The 17,206-nt window shown below is 47.3% G+C and overlaps 1 protein-coding gene across 1 annotated transcript in view; it reads left to right on the top strand.

Moving 5' to 3' along the window:
- The window catches only part of TMEM132C (transmembrane protein 132C), a 124,143-nt gene that overhangs the window by 36,628 nt on the left and 70,309 nt on the right, over positions 1–17,206 (top strand). Inside the window, exon 3 of the mRNA XM_069497496.1 lies at positions 15,543–15,689. Within this exon, the coding sequence (XP_069353597.1) occupies positions 15,543–15,689 (147 nt within the window). The remainder of the gene's footprint in view (positions 1–15,542; positions 15,690–17,206) is intronic.

Below are 17,206 nucleotides of genomic sequence, written 5' to 3'. Positions count from 1 at the left end.
TTTTATTGGAGCACAGCCACGGTCTTCTGTTTGTATTTTGGCTGCGGCTGCCTTCACGTGCCAGGGGCAAAGCTGAGTAGTCGCGAGAGACCATACGGCCCCAGAAACCAGAACCATCTATGGCCCCAGAAACCAGAACCATCTATGGCTCCAGAAACCAGAACCACCCACGCTCTGGCCCTTGGCAGGAATCGTGCACTGACCCCGGCTAAGAGCACAGACTCAGGAACTGGACGTCTGGGACCTGGCCCAGTGCTGCTTCCTATGTGCAGTGTGACCTTGAGCAAGCCTCTTAACTCCACTGAGCCTCAGTTTCCCCACCTATGTAATGGGAATGATGGCAGTGCTGATCGTATCCGCCTCATGTGAACACTGCGGGAAGCCTTTAGAACAGCGCTCTTGACACATAGAAATGGTCGTTTCAGCGATGAGAAAAATTCTGCCAGTAAGCACCCCTTATGGGAAAAAAAGTCAAGGTCACCTTTTTGACCTTTCTCCTCAAATTCATGCACAGTAGGACCCGCTTTGATACAGTAAGTCTCTTCAAAGTCTTACTCCCCCCCCTCCCCCGTACCCAGAAACATCCTCGGGGCTCAGGGAGAGAAAGGGTTTGGTAGGAGGGGAGATTCTCTGTCTCTGAACTTGCAGACAAACGTTGGGTCAATTCCCACCCAATTTATTTTCCTTCTTAGTGTCCAGTTTTGTGTGTCCCTCTAATGACCTTTCTCATACCTGAGAAGTACTAGATTCCCCCAGCTCTCGCCTCACTCCCCGCGGTGTCAGTCTTGGAAAGTCAGAGATAGGAATGTCTGAGTAACACTGGCACTTCTCAAAGTCAGACAAGGTCACCCAGGGCTCCGGATAAAGGTGACAAGGACTTTCAAAATAGTAAGACCGTGATATCAGACTGTGACAACGAAACCACCAGATGTGCCTACACATGCCTCGCCACCCCGCCTGCCTGGCACGATGCTGGGTGCAGAAGGTGTAGCTTCCAGGCAGAGCACAACTCTTTGACTCTGTCCCTGTGAATTGCTGTGTTGTCCCATTTCTAAAATAAAATGACCGCACGATGTGTCGATCCCGGTCTCCTAAATATGAACAGAAGTCTCTGAGTATCAAGGCGGACGCTGTTTTTTTAACTCGGCATCTCAGAGTCTAACCTTGACGCGTTGCGTGCTGCAAGTATGACACACAGCTGCTATGAAAGGAAAAGTGGACGGAAATCAAAACGAGGAGTTGGACGGAGAACACACTCCACTGTCCCCCAGAAACCCTTGCGCCTCCCGTCCATCCACCGCTGGGGTTCAGCGTGATGGCTGGACGGCAGGACAGAGACTCAACAGTATTGAAACTCGAAACTCTTACGTATCATCTTATCAACGCCCAGTAGGAGAAGCTTCCTGACATCCCAGGGCACCTTGCCAAGCCTCCGTTCCCTCTTCCGTAGGCCGGCGGGTAATGAGAGCGTTTGGGGTGGTAGGGCAGGTTCTAGGGGATGCTGCTGGGACCCGGGAACGCTCTGGCAGGGTCCCTGCTCTCCCGACAGCACGGGCACAGCAGACAGGTGAAGGGCCGCAGCTCCAAAGCCAGGCAGCCTGGCCAACACCCCGCCCCGCTCCCGCCGTGCCTGCAACCCCGGACAAGCTTCAGAAACCTCCTGCGCCTTGTTCTCCACGCCCGACAAAAATGATGAAGGCTGCCGAAAGGATTAAATGACCTGACCCGTGCCAAGTGGTTGAGTCACAGCTGGCACCTTGCGCCCTTCATGGGCGTAGGCAACGTGGCCACTGTGGCGATGACACAGGCCTATGACTCCAGCCACGGAACGTTCACGTGTCTGGGTATCGAGTCGTGATAAAAGCAGAACTGACCGTGTCGAAGCCTGTGTTCCGTGAGCCACCCACACGCACGCATCCGCTAGAGCTTACACTTACTAGACACCTACTGTGTGCCAGGTGCCATGCTAGGAGCTGGGGACACTGATAAACACACTGGCTGCGTCCCCCTCTCTGAGCTGACGGGGGATCTAGCCACAGACCTGTGCCAACAGCCGAGTCCCTTTGCGAGAACGGCGGGCTGAAAGGTGCTGCGTGAGTCGAGCTCTTCCTGCTCAGACAATTCGAATTGAGCACGTCAGAGGCTCCTCCTAGTTTCTCCCCCGGACGCTCTGTGCCCTCCTCACGCCAGCCTGGCACCAGGAAGAACGGTGTTCTGGGGGCCGTTAAGGTCCCACGGCCACACTCTTGAGTGGGACACTTCATCTATACCCTAAATGCTGATGGGGGTCTGCCTGGGAGGTCCCACAATTCAGCGCTGATGAGGCCGTCGAGCAGGAGACCTGTTCTCTCACTTTGGTGGTAAGAAAGTCCCGGTTTTCTGCATCAACCATGTCTGCAGCCTCAGGAGAGCGTGAGCCCGGCCACGTGCCCCCAGCAGCTCCCAGACGGGGCATCTCTGCTCTGGGCTGGGGCGGGGGCACTGCCTCGCGGCTCTGGGGAACGGGCGGGGGTATCTCAGACTTCTGGCATGTGATTTGGGCTGATTCCCGTCTATTTTAGCTTAAGACATACAGAGGTTTTAGATTCAGCAGGGAAGGTCCAAATAGAATAATCAGACAAGCCAACTATATCAAAGGCCTATGAGGACCGATGGCGATTCTTGGGCTTCTAGAGGGGTGACCTGGATAACAATAGCTCCGTTAGAGCCTACAGGTCCCAGTCCTGTAACTTGGTCAGGATCTGATTCATTTCCTGGCTGTTTTGGAAGAACGCATTGACAGAAATCCTCACCTTTTGTCACCCCAGAATGTAGATCCCAAGGAGGTAAGTGCTATGGTGTGGCCAGGGACTGTCGTCCACACGGCAGGGGCTCCAGGCCCAGGGTCCCTGGCAGCTGCACCACATCTCAGGGTGGGGAGAAAGATACAGGCAAGTTTTGACTCAGCGTTGCCGAGGCAACAGGGAGCTAGGACGATGGCTACCCAGAGACCCCGGAAATTGTGGTGGAGGGTCTGCCTTGGTGGCCCCAAGCCTGGGCCAGGATGCTGTCTTCCTTTGAACAGAAAACACGCATAGATGGAACTTTCCATCTGTTCTGTTCTCTCAAGTGTTTCTTACTCGGTCCCATTTAACCAGTCACGGAGCATTTTAGGAGACCTTGTCACTCAGAGGCCGGAAAAATAGTGCTGCCATTACCTTGCACATTGTTGAAACATGAAGGGTAAAATGTGCCTCATTATTCGGGTTCTCAGAAGTGATGGCATCCAGCCAAAATGGTCCCATTACCTCTCGAGGCCTCACTTTGGATGCTCTCCACCTTTAAATAATAATTCCTTTTAAAGGAAGGAGAGAAAAGTTGAAGGCTATCATTGACCTCAATACAGCAGAGCCTCCTGCACTCGGAGATGCATGCATTTTTCAGAGTTCGTCTGATGGGAGCTTGATGTACCGTTTTCAGAGTCAAGGAAATTCTCCCACTTTCGATTCAAAACAATGAGGAATTCACAATGCAGGGAAGGAGCAGAGGTTTCCGCTAGGCTCGTAATGCTTCTAATTCTGAGCTTCGGTGTGTCTGATCTTTTCATATTGCATCATCTTCTTAGATGGGGGCACTAGAATAACAAAAATGCTCTAATAGCAATAGCCAACACTTATCAGGCGATTAGCATGTGCTGTCTACATCCTTTAATCCCCCGCTCAGTGGTATGAGGTGGGTCCTGGTGTTGTCTTCATTGCACAGGTAGAAGTGCAGACAGGTGAAGTATCTTGCTCAAGACCACACAGCCAGTAAGTGTCAGAGCTGGCCTCAAGCCGAGGTCTGACTCTGGTCTGTCTATGCAGTGCCATCTAGCAAATCACCCCCCAAAACTTGGTTCACAACAACCACCCTTTTTATTTCTCATAGTTTATGTGTGTCAGGAGTGTGGGAAGGGCTTGGCTGGGTGGTTCTGGCCTCTGGCTCATCATGCAGTTGCAGACAGATGGTTGGTGGCTGGAATGAGAACTAGAGAAACAGAGAACTTACTGGGCTTTTCTCTTTCCTCTCTCTGCCTCTCTCTCCTGTCCTACAATGCCATTGTCATTGCAGAGCCTTTCCAGGTGGTCTTCCCCTGAGAGTTAGCTGGCTTCCGTCAGAGCATGGTGGTCTCGGGGCAGTCAGGCTGTTTTGGGAGCTGCTTAGGGGATCTGAGATCAAGTGAATCCAGGATTCAAATTAGAACCTGAGTGACCTTTAGGACCTAGCCTTGGAAATCACACAACGTCCCTTGAAGTGGCACCAACCTGGCTGTTTTGGTCAGAAGAGTCCCAGAATCCCACCCAGTTTCAAAAGGAGTGTAGATGAGCCAGGGGTGGAGCTGTGCTTCTTGAGACTGAGCTATTTATGCAAAGCTGCGTGTAACGCTGGGGAAAAACACCTCTGACAGGTACAAGAGGGGAGACGTTGGCTACCACATAAGCTTAGCCTCAAAGAGCAGACTAGACCTGTAAGCCCAGAACCTCAGGATTATGTTGCATTGAAAGTTTCAGCAAGGAGCATTGAAATTCAGGTAACACCAGTCCTCACCCTCGGGGGAAAGCATGGTTAAGCTCCGGCCTTTTCTCTTTTATTAGAATCGACATCTTATGTGGCACAAACAAATGTGTGCTGAAGGCTCTGCGGTCGGCCCTGCGCTTTCTGGGCCCTTGGTGGATAGAGCTTGCATTTTCTGGGCCACTGATTTATTTGTGCAGAAAATGAAATAATGTGCTGATGGTTAATGAGATGGAAATGAAAACACCTGCACGTATATGCCAGGAGCCTTTTATTTTTGTCTGCAGTTATTTTGCAATTAACCCATGAGGTTTACCCATAATAGCTCAGAAAGAGAGGAAGTTGGGACGGTGTTCACATTGTCAAGTTCAGATGGTGTCCGTACCGCCCAGGCATCCCTGCTGGCATCTCCCTCCCTGTGGTCCGGTGGTTGGGAGTCCTTGTGCTTGGGGACGGAGAGGTGTTGCGGCTCAGAAGGAAGGAGGGGGCTGGAAGAATGCTTCCGTCAACAGATGGCTTTATTAAATCATGAAACAGTGGGTGTGAAGGGTGATGCTCCCGGGGCTGGTTAGCTCAGGGCTCACCAGTACCCTCAAGGACTGGATTCTTCCCATTTTCCCCTCTTTCACCCTGACTTTGGCAGCCTTTGTCCTCATACCTGTTCCCTCAAAGTCTCACGGGGGCTGCTCCTCACATCTTCACAAGGTGCATTCCTGGGCTACAAGGAAAAAGGTATGCCTTCCTTCTGCCTTTTAGATTCAAGGAAACTGTTCCCAGAAGTCTTACGGCCCCGCAGACTAAGCCTCCATTATCATTGGCCAAAATTCTGTCCCAGGCCATTTCTGAGTCGATCCCTGGTAGGGGAGTGGAATCACAGGTGTGTTGTACACGCATCAAGGTTCCTTGCCTAGGGGGAGGAAGGGAGCCAGGCTCACTTGAAGTACTTGGCCATCCATAATTTTTGAACAAAATCTAAGAGTACCGGCAAGGAAGAATGAGTCGGGGAGTTAGTTGGACACCTCGAGTGTCCGCCCTGAAGGTCTCTGCTGTGACATCTAGAACCCCCCCCTCCCATCGCATGCACGTGGGCTCTGCCTTTTGCCAAGTCTCCTCCCCACTCTCTGTTTCCAGCGTCTGGCCCCAGGTATCAGAAAAGAGGTGTTATGTAAAGCTCATTGGTTTCATGGGGTTTCTTCCTGTTGGCCTCACACTCTGTTTATTATTAAATCCCTGGGGCATAGGGATTACTCTCTCTGACTTCCAAGAAATATGCAAAGGCACAGACAGACTCTGCAGGGATTTTAGTTCCAAGGCTAAAGATTCACTTTGCGTTTTGACCCTTTCCAGAATTGCACATCTTCTTATAGGCGTCCCGAGCTGGTGTCTAACCAGCATTTCCAGCAGGCCTGCATTATCTATCTGGCCCTGTAGAGCACTCATCTGTTATAGCACTATTCATCTCGGAAATAGTTTGTGTCGAAATAGTTTCATGCAAGTTGGCCCAGTCTGAACTCGGCACATGTGGAATAGGGAAGAGAGAGCAGCACGCAGAAGTGTTCTTGCCTAACCATCAAACCTGGGTAGGATGGCATTTCTAGATCTAACAACCAGTGTAAAGGAATATCCCCTATATAAAAGAACAAATTAAATGACAATTCAAGGACACAATCAGTCCAATCCAGAATGTGGGTATTCTTTAAGACAAATGACTTGGTTTCTCAAAAAAATATTAATTTCACAAAAAGGGGGAAGATACTATTAATAGAATACAAGAGACATAAAAACATAACAAAATGCTGTGTTATGAGCCCTGTCTGGATTCTGGTGGGATGAATCCAGTTACAAAGAACAATGTCTTAGAGATGATCAGAGACATTTTTATGAGAAAGTTATTAATTTAGTTAGGTATGATAATGGCAAGATGATCACATTTTTTTAAAACCTCTTCTCCTTCCCTTCAGTCTGATGTTTGGTCAAAGTCCACAGGAGCCAGAAGGGAAGAGATTCTCTGAGTGGTTCTATTGTTAGAGGTCAGCCTCCTAAAGCATGGAACAAAGAAAGGCAGGAAGTAGATTTAGGGCAGGGAATCCTCAGGTGGAGACCCTTCCTGCACACGAAGACTGTGTATCTGGACTGACAGCGATTAGATGTGGCAAAGCAGTCACTGCCTTGCAAGATGCTGGGAACAATTTCTGTGTCAGTCACCCCTATGACAGTGGTCCAGTTGGCCCTTCCCCCATGGTGCGCTGGTATATGTTGAACAGCTGGCTCTCTGGAGGGAAAAGGCATCGATCTGTGGCGCTTGCCAATTTCTGTGGCATAAATACTCTCTGTATGGCCAGTTTCAGGCTACCAGTGTCTAAAGAGGGGTCCTGTAGCCCTGCACTAGGTAGCATCTCCTCCCTGCAGACACACACACAAACAACCTCGGAGCACAGGTAATGGCAATCTGTAACACAATAATTAGGAAGGGATGGGTTTTGAGTATTTATTACCTTTGTTTCTAATATGGATTATTCAATTTGTACGCTGATATGATTTATACTTGCATAATTGCTATGTTTAACCGCTAGCTTGCAAAACTCCTGAAAATGTAACAGCCAGCACATCAGAAATTAAATAAATTTATGCTGATCAGCCTGAAGTTTCCAAGAAGGAAGAGGACGGTAGGAGTGGGGAGATACAATCGGGAGGTCGTAGGAGCAAAGCTATGAAAGCAAAACATCGGTGTTTGCTTTATGAATGGACATTCTTTGTGCCAAAGTTTGCACTAGAGGGAGTAGCTCCTTGCCCAGGACCAGAAGAACAGGAAAAAAAATAAATAAAATAAAATAATAGAGCTTGAAGTGGCGACGGTGCTTAGGAAATCCTACTTTCCTCTGAGCTCCAACCAACCCTCACTTCAGACGTTGGATGTGTTTTCATCAGCGCCCAGGATCAAAGCAAATTCAAGGCAGGGAAAGGTATTGGCCACAAGGAGTCAGTGTTTAATCAGCTAAACAGGAGAGGAAAGCGCCACTCAATTTGGGAAAGTGTTCACAGCTGTTTTCACACCCACCTGGAATAGGTGAGGAGAGTTTGTTACTGGTGGACCAGCTGCAGCTGCTCATCTTGGCCAGTTGGAGAGCAGGGGCCTCTATCGGCAGGGAAAAGAGCTGGGTTCTGGTGGCTTCACACCCACACACATGCACACGCGTACATGCTCACACACATGCATTTACTCAGGAATTGGTTTAGGAGATTGCAGTGGTGACCATTGGAGCCTCGTTTGTGGCCTTGGAACCGGTTGGCCCCTCCCCATCTCCTGGGACCTCCACGCCCATCCACGTGGGCAGCAAGCCTGCCCTGACTGGTACTCCAGGAATGATCAGAGAGGGAATGGCACAAATGGACGGAGACTGGATTCTAGCCTGGGAAGAACACTGTACCCCACCCCAGGCCACTCGGCTGTCCCCATCTCAGAAAGTTGCTCGTGCAATAAGATGACTGTGTCCATGGGGTTCCTGGTGGCAGACAGGGAGATGGAAACCAGTGCACACTGTTAAGAACAAAACCCAAGGACAAGCATCTTCAATACTTTTCTATATTTTTACTACCCAGGGCCCTGCTGGTTACTTTCCCTCCCCTGTTTTCAAGAATTGTATATACAAAGGTGCATTTATATAAGGAAACTGCACATTTTAAATTATGTGAATATCAGTGCTTGGCAGAGTGTGCATACATGCTAGCGGCAAGAGATGTTCTTTTATGAGGCTCATGAACAAATTTTTTTATTTGTACTGCCTTCTATTTACTTCAATGGGTATTTACAAAAAGAAAGGATTTTTTTAAAAAATTATTATATAGAGAGTCATTTATAGTTGCTTTTTATTTATTTATTTATTTTATTTATTTATTTATTTTTTTTTGAGACAGAGTCTCACTCTGTTGCCCAGGCTAGAGTGAGTGCCGTGGCGTCAGCCTAGCTCACAGCAACCTCAAACTCCTGAGCTCAAGTGATCCTACTGCCTCAGCCTCCTGAGTAGCTGGGACTACAGGCATGCACCACCATGTCCGGCTAATTTTTTCTATATATATTTTTAGCTGTCCATATAATTTCTTTCTGTTTTTAGTAGAGATGGGGTCTCGCTCTTGCTCAGGCTGGTTCTCGAACTCCTGAGCTCAAACGATCCGCCCACCTCGGCCTCCCAGAGTGCAAGGATTACAGGCGTGAGCCACCGCGCCCGGCCTATAGTTGCTTTTTAAAATAACGTTTCTAGATTAAAACAAGAGTGGAGTAGCTAAATTAAAGAAAAAAAATTAAGTAAATTCCATCACAGAGGGTGTGGATATGCCAATAATTTGCAAGCAGAACTTGAGTGACCGAGCCTGGAGAAACCAGGTGGATATTGGACATTTATCTGACCTGCAAGAGCCCCTCATCAGCCCACAGCGCCCAGGGTGACCACACTGACTAAATGAGATCACCAAAGCAGCAATGACCCTGTGCCATCTGAGTTGCTCCTGGACAAATGTTTGTTTTCTTTTACGTGTCTTGCAATACTCAAAACCCGCATCCCTCTTCCTTTATAGGAAGCACTTTGTAGGGCCGCTGTCAGGTCAGTGGGTGGATGTGGATATAAATTTCTGAGTCTTATTCTAGCAGAAGGGCAAACATGGGTGTATTATGCCTTCCTATGTGGCATGTGCCGCTTGCAAAGGGCCAGCCGCTCCTCTTATCAGCTGCAGAAGCTGTTATGCGTGTGGAACGGGAGGCTTTCCCGCCGCAGTGCCCAGAGCGATGTTGGCGGAAAGCGCTGGACTGACAGGCTAAATGCAGTGGGACGTGAAATCTGCTTGTTCGGGGTTGTGATGATTCTGCTTCACAGTAGCTCCTCCTCCAAAGGGGCTGGGCCAGCAGTGGGCTGTTACAGTTACTGCTCACTTCTTTATTTTCATGTTAGCAACTGTATCAATTTTGTAGCCCTGCTGTAACAAAGTGTCACAGACTGAGGGGCTTCCTCCCTTTTTGGCATCAGGGACCGGTTTCAGGGAAGACAGTTTTTCCATGGACCATGGGGGTGGGGTGGGAGATGGTTTTGGGATGATTCAAGTGTATTACATTTATTGTGCACTTTATTTCTATTATTATTACATTGTAACATATAATGAAATAATTATACGACTCACCACAATGCAGAATCTAATGCCCCCGCTGATCTGACAGGAGGCGGAGCTCAGGCGGTGATGCGAGTGATGGGGAGCGACTGTAAACACAGATGAAGCTTCCCTGGGTGACCCCCCACTCACCTCCTGTTGTGCAGCCCGGTTCTTAATAGCCCGTGGCCTGGGGGTTGGAGACTAGATGCTTAAACAACAGAAATTTCTCCTCTCACAGTTCTGGAGGCTGAAAGTCCAAGATCAAGGTGCTGGCAGGGCTGGTTCCTTCTGGAAGCTGAGGGGCATGTCACCTGTCCCAGTCCTCTCTCCTTGGCTTGTACATGGACATCTTCAAGTTCACGGTGGCATTCTCCCTGGGTGGTGTCTGTCTCCAAATTTCCCCTTTTTGTAACGGCACCAGTCCTATTGGATTAGGTCCACCCTAATGACCTCATTTTAACTTGATCACCTTGTAAAGACCCTGTCTCCACATAAAATCACATTCTGAGGTGCTGAGTGTTGGGGTTTCGACATATGAATTGCAAGGGGGATGTTTAGCCCATAAGAAGAGCTAATTATAACTTTTCCTTTTAAACATGCTCTGAGGATCAGATTCAGCCCCCGAGCGGACAGCCCTACCGGGGCCAGAGACACACACCCAACCCCTCATTGTACACAGGTGCTCGTACCCCGGCAGACCCGAGACGCTTGTAGACAGAGCATCTCCCAAGGAGCTTCTAGCTGACCCTGAGATGGATGGCTTGCAGAATGGAAATTAGGCTTCCTGTGTTCAAAATTTGTACTGAACATTGATTTTCCTTAAAGAACACTTAATCATCCCTGTTACACCCGAGCCAAGCACATTTTGAAAAGAGGGGACATTTTTTTTTCATTATTTTGTTTTAACCGCTGAAGACCTGAACAGGAGCATCCACCAACAATGCGCTGTGCGGTTGGCACGAGCCCTGCTCAGGCACCGCAGACAGGACCGGAAGCTGCACCAGGTCGACCGCGGTGCTGGGGACAGTAGGTGCCCCGTACATACTGATGCAGAAAGTGAAAAATGACAGTGTCACTGTTATCGGGGCTCTCTCTGTGAACGCAAAATCACTTCTAGGATTATTAGCAGAAGCAACCTCACAAACTGGAAACCTCTAACAGGTCTCCCTGCGTGCAGCAGATGGTGACAGAGAACGGCACCTGCATCACCCTCCCGAGGGGTGTCTGCACCCCGCCCACCCACCTCTCGAGCCTCCCCTCCCTGCAGCCACACTGAGAAAGGGCAGCTCTGTGGTGCCACTGGCCAGCTTGCCTGGCCTCCCTCTTGAAACCAGGATTCCTCAGGGTTTACCTTCCCACCCCACTGGTGTCTGTTTGTTTGTTTAATGCTGACTCTGTTTGCAAAACTTCTGGTTTGGGGACCCGGACTCCTGCAATAACCAGTTCCTTGCAATAAGTAGGAAAATGATTACCTTCATGAAAGAAAATGCCTAATTAACAAAATCAGCCTTTTAAACCCTATGCCTCAGTGATTCATTCTCCCACCTGATGCAGAGATGAAACCAACTAATGCACCGCCAGTGAGAATCCCTCTATCTGCACAGACTCCTAAGTGGAAAGGACAATTTGTAGCTTCAGTGGAATCTGGGATCTTGAGCAAAATCCACATCCAGCAAAAGCCAATTGCAAGCAAAGTCACATCGCATGAGGCATTTCCCGCAGCAGAGGCAGAAGGTGTTCAGGCTGTGAAGACTGACTGGGGCGTTTCTTTTACCTGCTGCAACAGTGGTGGGGGCTTTTGCAGGCTAATGTGTCTTTAATCTTTGTCCTGCCGGCACACCCTAGCCTCCTCGTGTTCCTGGCATCACGTGTGTTAAGTATTTTAGCAAATCATTTTATTGCAAGACTCAGGAGAAGTTTTTAAGGGAGAAGGTGGCTGCCGTGGCTGATATACTTTTGCTGCTGTGCAGGTTGATGCTAATTTGCATACCCTAATTTGGCAGGTGACAATGTGGTTTGTCACCACCTCTCACCCCCTTGGTTCCCTCCTGGCGACCATTTAGTCATTGCATTTCTCAGCTGAGTCTGCCTTTTAACCATTCACAAGGATTTACCTCCTTCCCTCTGGCAGGTCAGCAGGAGGGGGTGTGTGTGTGTGTGTGTGTGTAATTTGTTAAGCTGTTACTTTCATAAGATATAACCTTGCATATAATTTAAGAAGTCAAATAGCCCTGCAGAATTTGTTGAACAAAAAACTATGTATGGCACTCTCGAAGAGGCAAAATTGTAACGGTAGAGGACAGATCAGTGTTTGCCAGGGGTTAGGGTTGGGGACGGTGTGGCTACCATCAGGAGCAGAGAGCTGCTTTGGGAGGATGGAACAATGTCACATGGTGATTGTGGTGATGGTTGTTCCCATGTGCACGTGTGACATAATTTCATAGAACGATACACAAAAAAAGCTCATGTGAAAACAAATGAAATCTAAATAAGGCCTGTACCTGTCAATGGAAAAGAACCTACACTCTGTAAAATAATGAAAAGAGGATGATTCGGAGCTGAGTATGTGTGACCGTGGGCCAGAGAGCCACGGGCAGGAAGCCTTGAGCAAGTGGTCTCGCCGTGGTTGGGTCACAGCTTGGTTTCATATATTACAGGGAGACAGGAATTACACGTAAACTCATAAATCAGTACATGAAAGATGTGCATCGATTTGGCCCGAAAAGGCAGGACATCTCCAGGCAGGGGCTTACAGGTTATAGGTGGCTTTAAAGACTCTGATTTGTGATTGGTTAGAGAAAGGAAGCTTTGTCTAAAGGCCTGGAATGTTTTAAGATAAGAAAGTCTGTTATCAGAGACAAGCCACTGGACGTATACTCAGATTCAAGTGTTCTGGTAAGTAAATTGATGACCTGCAGGTGTAGTTCAAGCTTTGTCTTATATGGCTTTAGGCTTGTTAATGAGTCACAAAGGACATCTCCAAGAAGGGGTGCGGGGGCATGGCTGACCTCCCTTCTCGTGGCCAGTAGCTCAGCTTTCGGGAATTTCTGGGGACCTCATGGCCAAGAGAGGGTCCATTCAGTCATCTGGGAGGGGGGCTTAAGATTTTACTTTAGCTCACATATTATTCAACATCGATTTCCTGACTTTGGCAGTGAGCCCTGATTATGCACAATATTATCATTTGCAGGAAACTGGGTGAAGGGTATATGGGAAGCTTGTAATTGTTTTTTTTTTTTTTTTTGCAACTTCTTGTTACTCTCAAATCATTAAACTATTTAAAATACAAAGAAGTTATTTAAAATAATGCTGCAGTACTCTGCTCCCTGTTGCTGTCTTTCTCCATGCACAGAGGCAAAATCCTGTCCTCGTCTGATATTTAAAGTGACACATTGATGTCAATATTTCTTAATTTTTTTTTTTTTTTTTGAGTTTTAGGCAATATCTATAAGTTTCCCACTATGGAGAATCAGGATATGTCTCTCTTTTCTCCCCCAGTAAATGCCCTCCTTTTTATCTGTGCACCCTTCCAGTATAGTAATATTTGGTCTAGATTCACATTCAGTGCTTAAAATATAAATACATATGCTAATTACAGTAAACCCCAGTATTAAATTATGATTATTTTTCCTTTTCTGCATAATGAGTTATTACCTTCAGAATTAAAACCGATTTGGTTTTATTCTTTTCTTGATTTTCTGTGGATTTAGCTCATATTTATTTCCAGATTCTCCACGAGTTGTCTGAATATCCTCACAAAGCAGTCATTCACTTCACATTTATTAGGAAAATTTCAGTTTCTTGGAGACGTCGTTGCCAGAGTTCTCCTTATGCCTCATGCTCTTGTTGCTATCCTGAGACTTCTGTTCACATCAACCACGGTTCCTTTCACCTGGATTGGACCTCTGTTCCCCTTATCTCGTGTCTTCTTCCTGGTTTTTGTTCTGCTTTGCTGGAGCACATCCTTAACTAGTTTCTCAAGCATGGGCAGAAGGGTGAATTTTTTTAGAACTCATGTGTGGAAACATTGAATTCATAATTAGACCAGATGCCATAGTCTAGGTTGGAAATCATTTCCCCTTAGAATATTCAGGATATTTTTCGTTGTCTTCGAGTTTCCAAAGTGGCATTTATGAATTCTGAATCCATTCTGATTGCTTGATAGTTTTTTCCTCTCTGGAGGATTGTGGAATTCACTTTGCCGTACCTGATGTTCTGAAATGTATTGGTTGTGTGGTTTGGTGGGAGTCTGTTCTCATTTATTGCGCTGGTCATGTAGTGAGCTCTTCCAGTCTGAAAACTCGCATCCTTTCGTTTGGGGAAATTTTCTTGAATTAGTTCATTGATGATTCCACCTCTCTCTTTTCTCCATTTTTTTTTCCTCTTATTTACATGTCAAACCTCAAAGTCATCCTCTGATGACTTTTTTTTTTTATCCTATCTTCTATTTCTGTCTTTTCTATTCTTCCTAGAAGATTTCTACAAATGATTTATCCTTCAATCATTCCTCCGACTTTCCATTTCTGCTATAATATTTTTAATTTCCAAGGCTTATTTTTCTCCCTCCTGGGTGCTCATTTACATATATATAGGGGTCACATTGTCCCTCTGTGTTCAGTATGGTACCCAATTCTAAACTCCCCCTGATGCCCCGTGCCAGCGATGGAGTCCTGGAAGTCAAAGTACATCTGCATCTGGCTGCTTCGTAAACAGACTTTGAGCCAAGCCTCTCTATTTTAGTCCTCATCCACTCCCACTTGTAGAGGTGCCTGGTACCCCAATCGCAGAGTCGGGGGGATTCCACAGTATAAACTGCGTTGGTTCTCAGCTTCTCTCGCCGGGAGCTGATGACTGCTGGTGTTCTGCTAACTCATGTCACCCACTGTGCTCCTGCTTTCCAGCTTCCAACATCTGCTCCTCTCCCCACGAGGGGTCTGTGCCTTTAAAGTCAGTTTTCCTTTGCTCTCCTGTAGGCGGGATTCGGGAAGACAGTCTAGGTGGATGTCTGTGCTCAATCTGCCACTTCTCTCATCAGTTTATTGATGAGAAAACTGAAGTTTAGAAAGACTGAGTGGTCCTTGACTTAATTTCGCTTTTGGAGTGTGTGCCAGGCAAGTCACATTAAGCAGGTTGGGGGCGTCCCTGGAGTAAGGTAACATTAGCTAATACTTATTAAGTGTGTATCATGCGCCTGATACTGTTCCAGTCTCTTTATATCCATTACGATGGCTTTATAATGGAGGCCATTACTGTCATTACAGTGGCGGGAAGTGGGGCACGGAGAAATTATAGCTGGCCCAGTGTCACACAGCTGAGAAAGTGGTAAAACTAGAGTATAAACCCAGACCCGAGCTTCTCTCCCTTAGCACTAGGCACACTTTGGGCTGACCAGTTCTGTGTGGTGGGGACTGTCCTTGTGCGTTGTAGGCTGTTTAGCCCCAGCCGAAGCCACTGTCCACTGGGTGACAGTACTCCACACTCAATTGTGACAAACAAAAGTGCCCCCAGACATTGCCAGATGTCCCCCGCAGGGCACAGATGCCCCTGGTGGAGAACGGCTAACCTAGGCAGGCTGAGTGTGTGGCCTCAGCCACTTTGTTATGTGACCTCTTGGTCTGGGGACTGTCCCAGGGGCCCCTTCTTCTCGCCCTGTGACTGGGACGGCAAGTTTTGTGGCAAATCCCACTCCCATCCGCCCCAGTGTCGGCATTTCCACCATCAGGTGCGCCTTGTCTGCCCATCACCAGATATGAAAAAAGAGCAAAAGCAAAAAAGAAAGTAACGAAGGTAGCTTGGTGGAGCTCGGGCACGTGGGGAAAGGCCAAGTCGTTAACCCTGTGGCTCTCTCTCGCCCATCTTCATCCCCGCAGAGCCAAGGTGAAGAAGGGCGTGAACATTCTGGGCGCTCAGAGCAGCGAGCCTCGGCAGTGGGGCGTCCAGCAGGAGCTGGGCAGCGGCGGGAAGCACGTCACCGCCACCGTGGCCTGCCAGCGCCTGGGGCCGAGCGCGCGCAACAGGTAAGTGCCTGGCACCTGCGGCTCCGGGGCCCGGTCACTGCCTAAGAGGCTGGACTTAGACGCACTTGAATTGCTGCTTAGTGGAGCTGTGAAACCCACAGCCCAGAAACCTGGAGGCACCTGCACCAGGGCGGTGCCATCTGGCCACGCGCAGCAGGGCAGGGCGGTCCTGTGGTCATGGGCTCTGGGGCAGTGTGGTGTCACCTCTGCTCTGCCAGGGCTCCTGTGTTCTCCGCACCTGAGTTTATTTACTAAGGGCTTTGTCCTTCCTAGATAATCAGAAGAAACTTTGTTACAAAGCGCTCATGTTTGCATAAAGGGTTAGGTTTAGTCCTCAGTGAGAAGGAATTTGAGGACAAGAGGGGACAGATGGGGCAATAATGGGTTAGGGTTGAGGTTAGAAACGTGCTATTTGACAGTCCCTGTAGACATCCTGGATGATTATTTGAAATGATTGTTTTCTGTTTATAAAAGTAATATATACTCATTTTGGAATATTTGGAAAACAGAGTTTTGTGAGGGGGAAAAACTTAGATCATACATGAATATCCCTACTACTCAAGGGTAACCCATGGCAAACATATCGGTTTATTTCCTTTTAGGATTTTATGCATATGTAACATTGATATATAGTAAACAAATGTATAGTAGATTATTTTACAAATTTGGTATTGTCACATACATCCAGATTCCTAGGACTCTTATTTTCACTTATATTGGAAACATTTTCTCTTGACATTGAATATTGTCAAAAACATTTTAATAACTTTATAATATTCCATCAGATGGGTTTAGCACAATGTAAATAACCATATGTGTATTTTTGAACATGTAGGTTGCTCCCAAGTTACATTCATATAGATAATGCAACAGTAAACCACCTTCCATATCAATCTTTGCCCACTTCTTTTATTCCTTAGGGTAGCTTCTTGGAATCAAAAAGCAAAATTATTTTCCTGGGCTCTTGTTATTCTGTCAGTGTGTTTTCCTGAAAGGGTTGGTATTAAGGGAAGAAATGTTCCATCTATTGGACACATTTTCTTAAGTAAATGCCACAAGGCTGCCATGAAAAATTCTGCGAATTCTCTGCTCTGTTTAGAAACACCCTGTTCTTTTGTCCAGAGAATCCTCTTTTCAGTCCTTCCTTTAATATGTAACCACAAAAGAGCAAAAAAATCTAGTGTCCTGAACAAGTTACTGACTCAAACACCAAGCCTCACCCTCATTACCCCAAGAAGGATTTTTGGTGCATTTGGGAGTGAGGTTGGGGGGGTCAAGGCTGGGTGTCTAAATCTTTGAACTTGTGAAAAAATGGCCAGGAAAAGTGTGTTGGTGGGTTCCTTGTTATAAGCAGGAGATCAGAGGCCAAATGAAATCTTGTGAATCAAATGCATATAAAGTCTAATTAACCCATACGATTAGCATTGATTATGCAAATAAAAGTGAATGTGTTAATTAACAGAGGGTGAATTTGCGTATGCAAATAGTTCTTCAGTGGGAACGTGAAGGAGAATGAA

Source organism: Eulemur rufifrons, chromosome 21, assembly GCF_041146395.1.
Source record: "Eulemur rufifrons isolate Redbay chromosome 21, OSU_ERuf_1, whole genome shotgun sequence".
Taxonomy (NCBI): domain Eukaryota; kingdom Metazoa; phylum Chordata; class Mammalia; order Primates; family Lemuridae; genus Eulemur; species Eulemur rufifrons.
Note: the sequence above shows the minus strand (reverse complement) of the source record. Positions and strands in the feature narration are given on the sequence as shown.